Source organism: Protopterus annectens, chromosome 2.part2 (genome assembly GCF_019279795.1).
Source record: "Protopterus annectens isolate FY-2018-M chromosome 2.part2, PAN1.0, whole genome shotgun sequence".
NCBI lineage: Eukaryota > Metazoa > Chordata > Ceratodontiformes > Protopteridae > Protopterus > Protopterus annectens.
Window position 1 is genome coordinate 347,276,292 of NC_056730.1, and position 15,917 is coordinate 347,292,208.

General features: G+C 40.3%; 1 protein-coding gene across 1 annotated transcript in view; it reads right to left on the reverse strand.

Moving 5' to 3' along the window:
- Positions 1-15,917, reverse strand: part of COL9A1 (collagen type IX alpha 1 chain) — a 655,564-nt gene that overhangs the window by 152,758 nt on the left and 486,889 nt on the right. Inside the window, exons 21-22 of the mRNA XM_044063896.1 lie at positions 11,377-11,430; positions 57-110 (exon numbers count right to left, since the gene is read on the reverse strand). Coding sequence (XP_043919831.1) covers positions 57-110; positions 11,377-11,430 — 108 coding nt within the window. The remainder of the gene's footprint in view (positions 1-56; positions 111-11,376; positions 11,431-15,917) is intronic.

Genomic DNA, 15,917 nt, shown 5'->3' on the forward strand with positions numbered 1-15,917 from the left:
CATCAAGTCTGACACTAAGCCTTTCATCAGCATATGTTAATAGAAAAGAAACTTACACGTTCTCCCTTTGGGCCACCCTCGCCTAAGGCTCCTCTCTGTCCTTGGTCACCCTAAACAAGAAATCAAAGTTAAACATGGCTGTTTTGCTGTCTCTCATCATGACAGAAGTAACATTTCACAGTTCTCTACAATAGATTCATAATAGAAAAATGCCAGCCTTTTATAAAAACTATGAAGAGAAACAACAGGAATGTCAAAACCAGAGAATGGAATCCCAGACAAAAAAGGAAGCACAGACATATCAGATTCTTTCAGTATTGTTAGATCTGGTTAACACAGTGTTTAGCATATGTATTTCTAGGCTACAGACTAAAGAGGAAACTGGAAGACTGTGTATTCGGAATGCCCAGGTTTGGAGATTAAAATTAATGGCATTTGGACAATAACCCAAATACTAAAACTGCATTTCCTGACTTGTCTGTGCAAGTAGAGGTAAATAACAGAAGATGCATGGGGAGTGACTGTTGGAAGCTGGAAACATCTGTAACAATAAAACTTAAGTTCACATAACTTGACCTTGTAAAGTTTCAAAGCAGAATTGACAAAGAGGAACATAGCAGAGCTCCAAACAACATGGTTCTGGGAATGCAGCCTTCCTTATAGCAGATTTTATAATGGGGTAAATATACATTAATGTGTGTCTCTCCTAAACATTTAATATTTGATATGTTTTTTTTATTGTAACCATGCAATTCTTATTATGAAGCAGGTGAATAGAAATACTTGGTGTTCCTCTGCACTGCGTTATTGCTTGAGTTGAAATGTTTCTATTTGTTAACCAGACAAATCTGACAAAAAATATATTTTCAAACTTTGGGAAAGATAAGTAATATGTGTAGAGTCACACCCTGTGTTTGTAGAGCTGCAGAATATCTCCGTATTGAGTACTCAGAGTTATACTTAGTCATTAAATCAAGTTCTAGTTTACTGTATTCAAGTTTTATTGGAGGAGTTTAGCACGGTTTCTGGGATTACAAGGTCTACCTCCCCCTCATTTTGGAAAAGGTGGTTTCTGTTCACCTAATAGATCTCACTCACAGTGTAGAGGGTTTCAGCCGTACCATGGATCAGGTTATGAGGCAGACATCACCCCTGTGAAACATACTGATCATTTATTTTATTTATTTATTTTTATTTTACATTTGTTGACTGTCTAGTCTAACTAGATACATGTCCATTTTCAGTAGAAGCCCGGGGAGAAAAGCTCCAAAATTAAACTAATATAACATAAATAAAAAGCAGTAAAGCAACATAAAACTAACAATGTTAAATACAGTATTGCTGTAGGGTAACATAGTAGAAACTAGCATCAAAGCAGTAAAGCAACATAAAACTAACAATGTTAAATAAAATATTGTTGTAGGCTAACATAGTAGAAACTAGCATCAAAAGAAAAATGTGTGCAGGTTTTAGCAGTACAGTAGTTCTAGAAGCATGTATCTAAGGTTTAGAGGTTGACATTTGATTTGTAGTAGAGTAGGGAAGAAATGAAAGATTCTAGCTAATTATTATGCCTGTTCAAAATTTTTAACTTATATAACATAGTTGGCATACATACAAACTGAGAAAGCAAGTGCCTGGAGCAGAAGTAGGGTTCCAAAAATATGTACCATAGGGAGTTTCATGGAAAAAGAGAAGACTCGAATATTAAAGTAGAGGAGGCTTTATAATCCCACTAGGAGGTTGTGGGAAAGGGGGGGAGAAAACAGTACACTGTGCAGTTTGTGTTAATCTGGGTTAATACATGGGCATAGCCAGTGTGCTTTAAGGAGTAATTTTAGTTGGTACTTGAAGAGTGGTAATGATGAAAGTAATTGTAGGTTGCTGGGGAGCCTATTCCAAATCTTTCCCAAGGAATTAGAGAAGAGGAAGTCTCCTGCTTTATTATGGGATTTCTGGATGGTTACTAGTAATTTATTTGCTGAGCAAAGGGTAGTAAGATTTCTATAGGGAGAGATTAGGCTACTGAGAATAGGAGTATTGTTGGTATGAAAGAGTATCTTATGGGTGATAATAAGTTGTTGAAATAGTAGCTGGTTTTGGAGTTCTAGCCATCCTAGCTGTTTCATAGTTTCATAGTTTCATAGTTTAAAACTAGGCTATCTGCCCTGGGGCATTTGTAAGCCTAGCCATAGTGATGTGGCTTTCGCCACCCCATAAAATGGTACAAAAGTGCACAGAATAGATTTAGAATACTGTGCCTCTGTCTAGTAGTGACACAGAGAAGGTCCCCTTATATAATAGAATTAGTTTACTGTGCCCCTGTCTAGTAGTGACACAGATGTGACCCCTGGGGTAAACTTACGATCTCCCATCCACTCATCAAGATTTCTCTTGAAGAGAGTCAGTGAGGGGCTCTGCCTAACATGAACTGGGATCTTGTTCCAGAGCATGGGAAGCCTCTGGGTTATGAATCTATCCCTCCAGCATGTCCTATTCATACTTGTGCCGAGGTTTAAGTCTTTAGCTCTCGTGGTTCTGATGGATTTGGATTTTTGAGGTGGAGCATGTCCATCAGTTCCTGATTGGACATGGCCTTGTACGTCAGGCAGAGATCACCTCTGAGCAGGCGGTATGCTACTGAATAGAGCTGGAGTTTCTTTAGTCTGGCAGAATAAAACATATGTTGGAGACCCTTGATCCTCTTGGTGAGGTACTTTTGTGGTCTCTCCAGCTGTTGCAAATGCCGGGTGAGGTACATACCAAATGGGGCATTGTACTCAATCATGGGTCTGATGAGGGAGGAGTATAGGGGTACAATGACATCCTTGGATCTGGATGTGAATCCCTTCATGATAAGGTGTGCAAGGTAGAATGTTTTTCTAACCACTTTGGCAATGTGGGTGTCAAATGAGAGGTCGCTGTCGACTTGGGTCCCTAGGTCTCTGATTACTTTTTCCGTACTCTGGGTTGCTGTCTATGTGATAATTTGTGGGTACTTTGTTTTTCCCAAAGGGGATGACTATACATTTTTTGGCATTTAGTTTAAGGCCATGACTCCGGCACCAGTTGTCCGTTTCTGTGAGGCCTTTTTGTTGGATGTATGTGTCTGCTGGTGTATCGACTATGGCGCCTAGTTTGCAGTCATCTGCGAACTTTGTCAGCCACAACCCTCCCATGTTTGCTTTAACATCTGAGAAATAAATGCCGGACAAGAGGGGTCCCAGGACAGATCCCTGTGGGACACCACTTGTGACTGGCTTTGAGTCTGATATTGCTCCAGCGATTTTAACTTTATGGGTTCTGTCCTTTAGCCAGTTTGCAACCCATCTAGTGACATAAGGGTTTACATTTAAGCTGTTGAGCTTATCTATGATGCCTGAGTGGGGTACTGTGTCGAAGGCGTCAGCCAAGTCCAGGTAAGCTGTATGGACTGCTTTGCCCTCATAAATGGCTCTAGTGACTGTTTCGAAAAAGTCAACCAGGTTCAAAAGGCAGGATCTGCCCTTTACAAAGCCGAACTGGGTGGGATCAAGTGTCTGTAGGTCCACAATGTCTCTGTTTATGAGTTCCATAATGATTCTTTCCATAGCTTTGCAGACCAGGCTGTTTAAGCTTATGGGGCAGTAGTTCCCAGGGTCTGTAGAGGTACCCCCTTTGTGGAGTGGGACCACTGTTGCTGTACGCCAGTGTTCAGGTACATATCCTGTAGTAAGGCTAAGGTTAAATAGCATTTTTATGCATGGGTTTACTTCCTCTTGGAGTTCACGTAGCACGCAACCCGGGATACCGTCAGGTCCCATTGATGCTGTGTTTTTAGCTTTGCTGAGGGTGGCTCTCACCTGGACATCTGAGATGACAGGGAGATTACATTCAGCTGGGATATGTATTTCTTCTTTTGGGGGTGAGGGAGGGGAAAGATTTGCACTGAACCTGTCAGCCAGAATGTTGGCAATATCTGTGGGTTCAGTGTATTTTTTGTTGTTGTGAACTAACTCTGAGCATATCTGAGGGTTTCTGCCCAGGTTTCTAACATAGCTGAAGAAGGCTTTGTGGTTATCTTTAGTGTCCTTAGCAATTTTTGTCTCATAGTTGGCCTTGGATGTTTTTATGAGAGAATGTAGTTTTCTGCTAGTGTTGATCAGAGATGTCTTCCCTTTATGGGATTTTGCTCTGTCATGCAGTAGCTTCCTTCTTTTGTTATACAATTTGTTAATGGCTGAGGTCCACCAGACAGGATGCTTGCCTTTGGTGGAGAGGGACTTGGATTTATTTGGGATTGCATGATCCATGCATTCTTGGAGATGTCCATAGAAAGCATTTGTGAAGGATTCAGCATTGTGGGATGTGGTATCCACTGGCCCAGTGGGCTTAAAGGATACCATCTCAGTCTTAAGAAGAGTGAAGTCTGCTTTTGAGAAGTTTTTCACTGTGGTCTTTTGTGCTGGGGGTGGAGGTGGGATATGTATATCCTGGGTGATTAGTTTGTGGTCAGATCTCACTAGTGAGGGGTATACCTCCGGTGTGGAGCATTTTGTTCCCATGTTTGTGATGATCAGGTCTAGTATATTATCTCCCCTAGTGGGAGAGGTGACTAGTTGTTCCAGTACATTTGAATTTATGAATATCAGGAACCTTTGGGCTAGGGTGTTAGGGCTAGAATAATGTACCCAGTCTATGTTAGGGTAGTTGAAGTCTCCCAGTATGATGGTATTTTGTGATACATTCATATCCTCCAATGTCTTCAGGAAGGCTGAGTGGGGTTCTTGAGATTGGGAGGGTGGTCTGTAACATGCTACCAGTTGTATAGCAGTTTTGCCTATGGTTAGTTGCACCTGTATGGCCTCTGATGCTTCATGTATTGCTACTAACCTGGAGGTGTGGGTGTCCTTGATGAATATGGACACTCTCCCTCCCTTTGTGGTTCGGCCCGGGTTTTGGGGCCAAAAAGCGTGATACGAGGTATAGCCTGGTAGCGCTGGGGTGCTCTCAGGAGCCTTGAATCAAGTTTCAGTTACTGCACAGACGTCAATGTTCTCCATACTGAGGAGTGCATCGAGTGCCCGCATCTTGAGATTTAGACTTCTGGCGTTGAGCAGCATTACCCTTAGTTTTTTTCCATTTTTCTTTCTAAGGAGGTGGGTTTGTCTTTTGAGCCTTGCCTAAAAAAGGCACTATGGGGGTGGCAAGAGCCTTAGCCAATATCTGGAAGCCCAGTGGTGGCAGGTGCAAGCCATCCCTTGCGAAGCAGCATGGCTTGTCCAACATGTCATCCCAGGCAGACAGACATTGGATCCCCTTAGAATGACACCAGTACTTGAGCCAATTATTAAAGCTGATCATCTTGTCTTTGTATTGTGGCATCATTCTTGGTGAGGGCAAGATGCTGCTCAGGGTCAGGGTCATACTAGCCTGGGCTACATAATCAGAGAGCTCCTCTATGTCTCTTTTCATGTAGTCCAGGGAGGTATGTCTCAGGTCATTCACGTCAGCATGGACAATGATGGAGTCATATTTGTACTTGCTTTGGAGTGACCTGAGTGCGTGTGTTATGTGGCAGATCCTAGCTCCCGATAGGCAGCTCACAGTCACCCTCTCCTTGTTCAGCCTGGTAAGCAGGACATCAGTGTGTCTGACTATAGAGTCACCTATTACTAGTGTATCAGGCATGGTGTTTGGCCTTAAGGGCTGTAATTGATTGACACACTGATTTATTGAAGTATGTGTTGCATGTGTTTTGTTTTGAGGTGATGGATTTTTGGATGTCTGCTTTGGGAGCCTCTGTTGTTTTGGTAAGTTTTTTATTAGAGCCTCCAAGTATGTCTTTGTGTTTTTGTGTTTCTATGTGTTTGGTTTGCAGTTGTGGTAGGTCTATGTGGGACTGGGTGTGTTGTGTGTGTGGTTACCATCTCCTCTTGTCTGGTCATGCCAGCCCTGAGTTGAGAGAGTTCAGCCTCCAGTTTGGCTTTATAGTTGCATCTCTCACATGTATTTGTGTTTGTTGGGAGGAGGAGAGGGTTGTCTGTGTACATGAGACAATTGTAGCATTGTCTCAAGTTACCCAGATTAACCAGCTGAACTGGAGAGGACACCAGTAATCTACCAGGGAGTGCTGTGCCTTTAAGGGAAGTGGATATTCACAGGGGTGGTAGGTGGATGTAGTGCTTACTTAGTACGAGAGTGCTTACTTAGTAGAGAAGTTTTGAGAACAAGTGCTAGGCTTATAATATAGCGAGTAGTCTGATTATACTAAGAGTAGAGCTTCCTTAAGGGAAAATTTGAAGAGCAGACTTGGCGGAGCCAGAAGAAGTTTAACCTTCTTTAACCTGCACACAATCGCGCAAAGATGTGCAAACGCGGATTTTAAACAGGGAACTTCAAAAGAGCTAGAAATGGTCCAAAACAACCAATTACTACAGCTCTTGTGCTGAGGTCACTTCCTACAGGGACAGATAGGCTGCTCAAGGCTCCCCACTCCCACTGGTGAGCAAAGAAACTTCCTTCTATCCAAGTAAGGTAATGGACAACACAGGAACTACACCACAGCCCAGAATACAGCAATGCCTGTAAACTGGTCTAAACTAGTCGAGGAGAGGCGGGAAAACAAGGATTATTTTTTTGGGTTTTTTTTGTTTTTAGATAGAAGCACACAGAAAATGCAGAAACAGTAATAAATCAGTTACACAGGCTAGCACACTTTAGTGTGCAGCCTCAACAGTTAAATTAAACAAACAAACAAACTTTCGATCAGATTCGACTAAAATGTAACTTTAAGTGCAGATATTAAATAATGCAGCAAACAGCTAAAAAAACAGTTTAAGCTTGTTTAGGGTAAGCTAGAGAAGCTATTTCAAGTAAAAAAAAACAGCAAAGATACTTAAATCCAGAAAGTAGTCGCTTTTCTGAGTTCTCTGTAGCTAGGACCACTCTGCAGGACCACGAGGAGCTTGTCTGAGTAGTATAGCTTGAGATTTATACAGTGATGGGTTCTAAATGGTGAGCCATTGGCAAATCTGGCAATGTTGTTATAGGAAGTTGCCAGTTTGTTTAGGTTAGATTTGGAAAGATTAGTATAAATAGGTGAGGCATAGAGGAGGGTAGAAATTATGTGGGTATGGGCGATGGTGGTTCTGGTGGTTCTGGTGTATCATATGTTTTAGACTTGTAAGCCATGAACAGAGTTAATTCTATTTGCTTTACTGAAATGCTTTGATGAAGTAAACCATTCATTAAGTACTCCAAAACAAGGTCAAGTTCATTCAGATGAACTTTTCCACTAAGCTTTGTCTTCATATCTGTTTTTTCTACTGGCAATTTCAACAAGCTGATTGCAAAAGAGACGCTGGAGAAGCAGCAGGGATTCCTCACAGACTAAGATGTTCATATAATCAGTTGACAACTGACCTTACAGCTGTCTTCCAAATTCTCCAGATTACTCACATTAATGATTGCACTTTTAATACATAACTAAAGTCTGTGAGCACTCACTGACAACATTGTTAACCTCTCTACTCAAAACACAAACAGCATCGGTTTTAAACTAAAATGCATGCACGCTTCTGTAATTCTTTTGCATACAGAGCAGGAACAATCAGGTGGCAGTGATTGCTGACACATTGCACTGACTCAAGAAAGTTAGTCTTGTTTAATATTTTTAGCAATGTGTGCATAAATAAATAAATAATAATATAATAAACTTTGTGCGCCTCTGCAAACTGGTATGCAGGATGGTTGCCCCCCTTCATTCCACCCATCCTATAGGTCTGTAATACAGATAGGAAGAAACCCAGAGCAAGAGAAAGAGAGAGTAAACAAATAAATACAATTGTGGTCAACATCATAATAATTGTCTATGGCAAATCTACCGTTCTCATTTGACTACTTTTCCCTTCTAATTCTACAGCCTATATTACCGATAGTAAATATGTTTTATTCTTTTGACATATGGCACACCAACACAAACATTATTACAATATGCATGTTCAGTCATGCAGGAGACACTTGTTGACTGCCTAAATCCACATCTGACTTTAGTCTAGCATGAAGTACTGCATAGTACTTGCATGGGCTGTTCTTCATTGCCCCATTATATATGTTACAATATGCTCACTTCTGTTTTGGATTTACTGCACAAGATAACTACTTGAAGGTGGGCATCCATTTTTTAAAGAGGGGTGCATAGCATAAGATTTATAGTTACAATACCAAACAACATAATAACAATGTAAAAACACAAATAAAAAAATCCCAGTGGGTGAAAACCATAAATTAAGCTTTGCAAATTGCACACAGCTGTGAAACTTCATAGGACATAACCACAAAATATCTTACAGAGGGAAGAGCCCACAAACATCCATGTGGTGACAGTAAGAACCCCACTCCTTGCTACTTATATATTCTCACCCTGATATCACACTACTTTGAGAAAATCAAAATACTTGCTTTTTTATAGCAAAACAATCATTTCACTTTCCCTGAAGTTGTGCAAATTCACACCAACAATACATAGCTAACAGAACTGCACAAAGCAGTGACATCCAGAAAAGAACATAAAAATAAATGTCTCCAACTTAGTCTTAATGCTGGGTATGCCAATAAAGGTATAATATCTCCTAACCCTTCCTCTGTTGACACACTCAAAATCTGTGATGCAGCTCTGTATTCAGCCATTTTGAGATTTTGTCTTTTGGGTTTGATATTAAGCCTTTAATCACTTTGATTGTTAACAGTTTGCCTTGCTCCCAAATATATATGGTCTTTATCATTCTCCATACACTAATCCGAAAAAAAATTCCAAACATTTCTGCATATTTTCATACACAGTCTAACTTCTCTTAATCGGTGTGCCAGGCTTCTAACCTAGTTATCTGCTCTATTATCATTAGGCAGTAGCTTCAAACATTCCCTAGACCTTTTAGCAAATGTACGTACTATCAAGTTGCACCTATAATTAGTTTTAGAAACCTGGCATATGTAACTGTTATGATTACTACGATGACAGGATGAACTACATTCGTCTTTACAGGTTGAGGTCCTGTCACACACAGTAAACAGCTCTTACTACCCTTACACTGCTTACACTGCTGATTCAGCCTCTTTCATGTGTATATTTCCACTGTAAATATAAGTTCCTTACCTGCAACTACAACGCCTGAAATCTAGTCCTATGAGCCAAAAATGAACAAACGGATGAGTTTTTTTTTTCCTTGGGGAAACATTGAACTCTTTGTCTCCAAGCACTAAGATACACACTGTGTTCCCTACATCTAATACAACTATGTTTATGGAGAACATATCTGCAGACAAGTTAGCCTACTTTTCATTTCTTTGCCTATTTCATTGGTTAGTCTCAAAAGAGTTGGCTTCACAGACTTTCCCATAATGAGTCAAATACCATTCAATATACTTCCATAATAGTGTCTTCTGTATATCAGGCAGAAATAAAATATGCCATTTAATACCCAAGCTCCATGTATCTTCTACATAGGTTTGAGTCATTACATTTGCTTTTAATGTAATGGCCTGTGTTTTGTTATTCTATACTAGTATTGTTTTATTACTTCTGTGACCTATGTGTTTCCCTTGTGAACTTACAACTTTGCTGTGACCAGAAACATTGCATGGTTCACAGGTTCATAGGTGTTTACTAGGCTAATGACTACAAGGGCCTTTTTAAGCTTAGCCATACACCCCAAATCTATGACAAGTTCTTATACCCTTGATAAGTGTAAGCAGGGGCTTGGGAGAGGAAACATTTACAAGCTGGGGCCTAGGAGAGGAACTATTTACAGGTTGCCTCTGTCCATTACAGACATAGGTACCAAACCAGGGATGAATTAACTGTTCCCATCCAATTGTCCAAGTTGCACTGGAATTGGGTTAGGGAGGACCTCTGCTTCACATGGATAGGTCAACAATCTAATTGAATAAAAGTTAATTATGATAATACTTCCAACTGCAGAGCTTAAACATTGAAATCTAAGGCCCACTGCCAAAAGCCAGTGGCATCTCATACAGTGTTAACCAAGCCTTTTACTGGACTTTTCAAAAGTCAATGCTCTGCATAAAATGTCTTTACCATCTCAGCTTGAATTTTAAATATAAAGATACTGTACATCACATATATTTTACTTAGAATATATTTCTTTGTATCATATTCACATAGTATTATCATATTTGTTGGCACACCCAATGAAATAAAGTTTTATGTTTATAGTTTTATTTTTGTTTATTTTGATATTGAAGAAAATATAACACTGTTGCTTTGCATCTTCCATTTATAGAGGTATTTTTGGGTCCCCTGCATCCCCAACACCATCAACTCTCCATCCTCTCTGCATTTCTATCTACGGACACTAGGATACCAAGGTATCAGCCATGGATTATGATAATCAAATAGCAGGGTTAGGAGATATCTAGATGTTTTTAAACACACAGTGGTGCCCATTAAACTAAACAAGTGTGGCTATACACATCTAGATACCCAAGATCCTCAGGTGAAATACTGAGCACCTTTAAACAGGCTCACCCTCTCCAAAGTCTTTATTGCCAGAGCTGTACTTCTCTTCAGACAGTGCTTCTCTGCTGGTTCTCAACCAATTCCCTACCCTCTTGGACTGGTTGCCACCCAGGCTGTCAGTCAGTCTTGCATCATTTGGAACATATTTTAGTCCCAAACTATTATTCTGCAGTGTGGGTTCAACTTGTTCAGCACTTCCAGCATCACTGTTATATATCTCAACGGGTCTATATTAAATTCTCGAAAGCCGACAATGTCGAATCTGACATTGTCAACACGGGAATAGTGAAATTGCAGAACATCAAAAAGGTAAACAGAACTCTCTGTCCATTTACTTCAATGTAGTGCGGTCTCGCACTATATTTAAGTAGCAGGGGTGGGGGGTGCAGGGGGGGCTTGCGCCCCTGCCTACACCATTTAGATTTTTTTGTTTTTGTTTTTATTTTTTTTTTCGGAACATTCGATGGTTTAACATTTCAATCACTAAGGGTCGACCTTTAGTGATTCGAACTGTTAAATATTCGATGTTCCAATATAGACCCATCTCAACAACCACTGTTGTCACCATTTCAGGTATTAATTTTAGCCTCTCCAGATTTGATGTTTGGTTGGGTATATAAACTCTTTTAACACTAACAGCATAAGCTATATGAACTAAGACATCACGATTCATGTAAATTTTCTTCATGGTGTGAGGGTTTGCAGACAAAACTTCTGTATATAGCTTTTGTTTCCATATATAGCAATTGGAAAGATACTTACTACATACAGCTGAAACCCCAATGAATCAAAGAGAAATCATTTAAACAAACAAAACAGCAATTCTATTTAAAAAAAAATTATGCAAATCCACTTACAGTTGACCCTTGACGACCTTGAGGTCCAGGACCACCATCAAGTCCACGACCACCCTAAAACAGAGAAAACAAAATGTGAAAATGTTCATAAGAACATGTCTTTAGCACATTTGAGAAACAAATATTCTGTTTTCTATCTGCAGAAAGATAACAATGAATTATCAGGATTTTATTTATTTTACAGTTTGTTTACCGTGATAGTTCAATGGGCCAAAAATGAGCCCGGTTTCAATGGAGACCTGGGGAGAAAAGCTCCTTTTTCAGATTTACAATAGAAAATCAACAGTTTGTAATTTATACATAGCTCAGAAATGAAAATCTACAGTTTGTAATTTATACATAACTTAAAAATAAAAACAGCAAGGCAAAAAACAAATAGTAAACAAAACATTTTTGGGATGTGTCCTAAGGATGTAAAATAAACAAGAGTACATGAGATGGTACAGAGCAATTAAGGAATGTGTTTTAACAGAACATTTTTAAGAAACATCAAAAAGCAAGCCTTGCAGGTTCCAAATAAGCGAGATGAAAAGGGGGGGGAAGTAAAGTAGCAAAAAGTAAGGTAGATACGAAATGATAGAGATGAGTGTTAGGTTGAGAAAAAGGATGAAGGAGAGTAGGGGTGCAGTGGAGGGAGTCAGGTGTGGTGAAAATAGGAGCATTCCCAGAAAGAAGAGAGATGGGAATGGAGCAAGGTCTTAAAGGTGGAGTGGTTGTTGGTAGTTCGATTGAGAGCAGGAAGGGAATTCCATTGTCGTGCTAGGGAAAAAGATAGCTGAAGTGTCCCTGGAGTACGTATGGGTTTGTACACTTCCAAGAAGTTCTGATTGTTGGATCTGAGTAGTCTAGGTGATGCATTTTGAGGGTGGAGGAGAGAGTGGGATAATTTGAGGGTTTAAAGATAAGTTTATGAGCAGCAGAGTGTTGAATACAGGATAAGTAGTTTGGCAATTCCAACCAATTCAAGGTGTGAAGAACATTCCAATGGTGAGAGAAGGATTTGGATCTTGTTGCAAACTTAGAGATTTTATTGTAGCAGCAAGCCAGCTTTGACTTTAGAGAGGAGTGAAGATTGGTGAGGAGAGTGGGTCCATACAAAATGGAGGGAATGAGATAGGTAGTAAAGATGATATGTTTGGTTGAGGGAGCAAGATAATGACTGTGGCAATATAACATGCCCAGCTTTTGATGGGTTTTCTTAATATTTGTTTGTAGATGGATGTCAAACTTTAGGTGCTCATTGATAGGGACACCTAGAAGCATTGTATAGTGAACTATTTCAATGGGGGTCATGTTATGGCTAGATATAGAGAAAGAGTTTGTGTCTACTTTGGTGAGTTTAGAAGGGGTAAATATCATGATTTTGGATATTGAAGCATTGAAGGTAAGCTGATTGTTCAACATCCAAGACTCAGTGCAAGAGAAGGCATCTTGAGTTAGTTTTTTGAGTTTAGGAAGGGATTTGGCAGAGCAGATGATGGTAGAGTCATTGCTATATTGGACAAGTTTAGCATTAGGGATACAGTGATAAAAGTCATTGATGAAGATGTTGAATAGTAGAGGGCCTAGTATGGAGCCTTGTGGGACACCTGTGAGAGTACGAAGGAAGGAAGAGATACAATTTTTCCATTTGGTGGCTTGTTGTCTATTAGAAAGGTAACTGGAAAACCATTTGATGGAGGAGGAGGAAAGACTGAGATGAGAGAGCTTGGACAGGAGAAGGTTATATGAAACAGTATTGAAGGCTTCGGATAAGTCTAGGAGAAGGGTAGATACAATATTGCTGGAGTCACGGGCATGGTTAATGGTTTCAAGAAAGGAGAGGAGGGCAGTGGTGGTACTGTGTCCAGCTCTAAAACCAAGTTGTGTGGGGGTCAGCAGTTGATTGTCTAAGAGATAAGATAGAAGCTGAAGGTGGATACATTTTTCGTGAATTTTAGAGATGGGAGATAGGATGACTATTGGACGGAAATTAGAGATATCAGTGTTGTTGCCTCCTTTATGGAGGGAAACAATGAAGACTTTTTTCCAAAAGAGGGGTACATAAGATTCTTGGATGGAATGGTTCATCAGGATGGAGATGGGAAAAGCTATGCCATCAGCAGCTAGTTTAAGAAAGTTAGATGGAAGTTCATCTGGGGCATTTGAGCATGGTTTCCATTTCTGTAGACGTTTTTTTTATGGTAGTGGTAGGAATAGGTTCAATAGAGAAAGAGGGGTGTTGAGCTGTGTTGGAGTCAGAGAGGGTTAAGTTAGTGGAGGGGAATGGGGTCTGGACTGACATATTATTAGGGAAAGACGTGGTGAGTTTGGCTATAGAGACTATAAGTACTGAAGTAACAGCATTGTCCAGAGGAAGGTTTTTTAGAGGATTCCGGTTAATGTGTTTTAACGAGTCGGAGAAGGTTTGACAATTGAAGTTTTTCAGGGAATGGATTGAGATATAATTGTGCTGTAAATGGAGGGATGAACGTGTACGATGTGCAAAGGCAGGGAGATGGTTACTAATGAAGTCAGATAAGGTACTACTGACAGATATCATATGGGGGTGGGATACTAGTGTCCAGTCCAGAATACTACCAGAAGAGGTATTTTTAGCAGGTTGAGTAGGAGAATTGATTAGCTGGGTGAAATTATATAGGTTTATATTCTGAGAAGTTGTGGGAGAATTTATAGCAGATCAGTTTATATTAACATTGCCTAGGAGTATAGTCTCATTTTGTATATTTGATGAGAACCATGAAAAGATATCCTCAGGGATGGGAATATTGTTACCTGGAGGGATATATAGGGTAGCTATGCAAATGCTTTTGTTGTTATTGATCTTTAGTAGGGCCAGAGTTAGCTCAGCTGTAGCAAATTGGGGCATGTGCTTACTTTAGGGAGTCACTGTTAGGGAAGATGATAAAAGTAGGGCTACTCCACCACCTTTCTTGTGGGTTTTGTCATTTCTTATAATACTGTAGTTGGCAGGAGTAATTTCAATGTCTTTTATGTGAGGTTTCAGCCATGTTTCAGTAACAGAAAGAAAGTCTGCGTTGTTGTGGGAGAGTCAGGCATGAAAAGTACAGTTTTGTACCTACCATAAATGTAGATGTTCGAGGATCCACCTTGCTGCAGTCCTAACTATTGGGTAGTCCGCTGTCCAGTCGGCCCGAATACCAAAGTATATGGCTGACGTCGGCCAGGGCGCATTAGACTGACGTCAGTACGTCAGGGTACTAATGCGCATGACCGACGTCATATCCTCAGTCTTTTCTTGCCCCAGATGTCAGAAGACCCTGAAAAGATAAGGCCAAAAGCCAAAAACTCCCAACATACCTGCACCAAAATATATATACACAATATATACAAAATTAGCAGAATATAACCTCACCTACACAACCACCCCTAAACACAGAGGGGAAGGAGGGAGGGTAAATTGGACTGCAGCAATGTGGATCCTCGAACATCTACATTTATGGTAGGTACAAAACTGTACTATGTTCTTCATTCCACATTGCTGCAGTCCTAACTATTGGGTAGAATCCCAAAGCAGAGGTAAGGGAGGCTGGCAAATCATAAGGAAGCAGGAACTGACAACATGCCTTGCAAAATAGCTGTGGCAAAACCAGCCCTAGACTTAGAGTAGAGAGGAAGGTGATAATGCTTAGAGAAAGTATGCACTGAACTCCAAGTAGCTGCCTCCAAAATATCCTTTGTTGCCACCCCCCTTAGAAATGCTGTTGAAGTGGCAGTAGCCCTAGTGGAATGAGGCCTAATCCCAGCTGGAATCTCCTTGCCATGATGGGAATAACAAAATGCAATGCAACACCCAATCCACCTAGAAATAGTTTGTTTTGACACAGGCTTGCCCTGCGAACTCAAAGCAAAAGAAACAAACAACTGCTGAGACTGCCTAAAATCCTTAGTCCTGCTCAAATAATAACGCAATTGCCTGTGTACATCTAAAGTGTGCAAAATCTTTTCCCCTTTATTTTGGGGATCTGCATAAAAAGTAGGCAAATGAATAGTTTGGTTTAAAGCCACACTAGAAACCACCTTAGGCATAAAGGAAGGATTAGTACGTAAAGATACCCTATCCTTATGAAAAATCAAAAAAGGCTCCACTGCCATAAGGGCCTGCAACTCAGAAACCCTTCTTGCAGAAGTAATGGCCAACAAAAAAGCAGTCTTCCATGACAAGTATTTCAATTCAGCCGTAGCCGCAGGCTCAAAAGGTTGTAGAGTAAGTTTCTCCAACACAAAATTGAGATCCCAAGCAGGAGTAGGAGCTCTACGTGGGGGTCTTATATTCTTTGCCCCTCTAAGAAATTGCTTGAACAAAGGATGCGAAAACAATGGTGGGTCACAATCATAGTGAGCTGAAATTGCTGCAGCATGAATCTTAATGGAAGAGAAAGACAAACCTTTGTCCAGTAATTCAGTAAGATATTGAAGAGCCACACTCAAATTTGGCTCAGAAATCTCCAAATTGTTTGCTGCACTCCAAAATAAAAATCTCTTCCATTTTTCTGCGTACACTTTCCTTGTACTAGGTC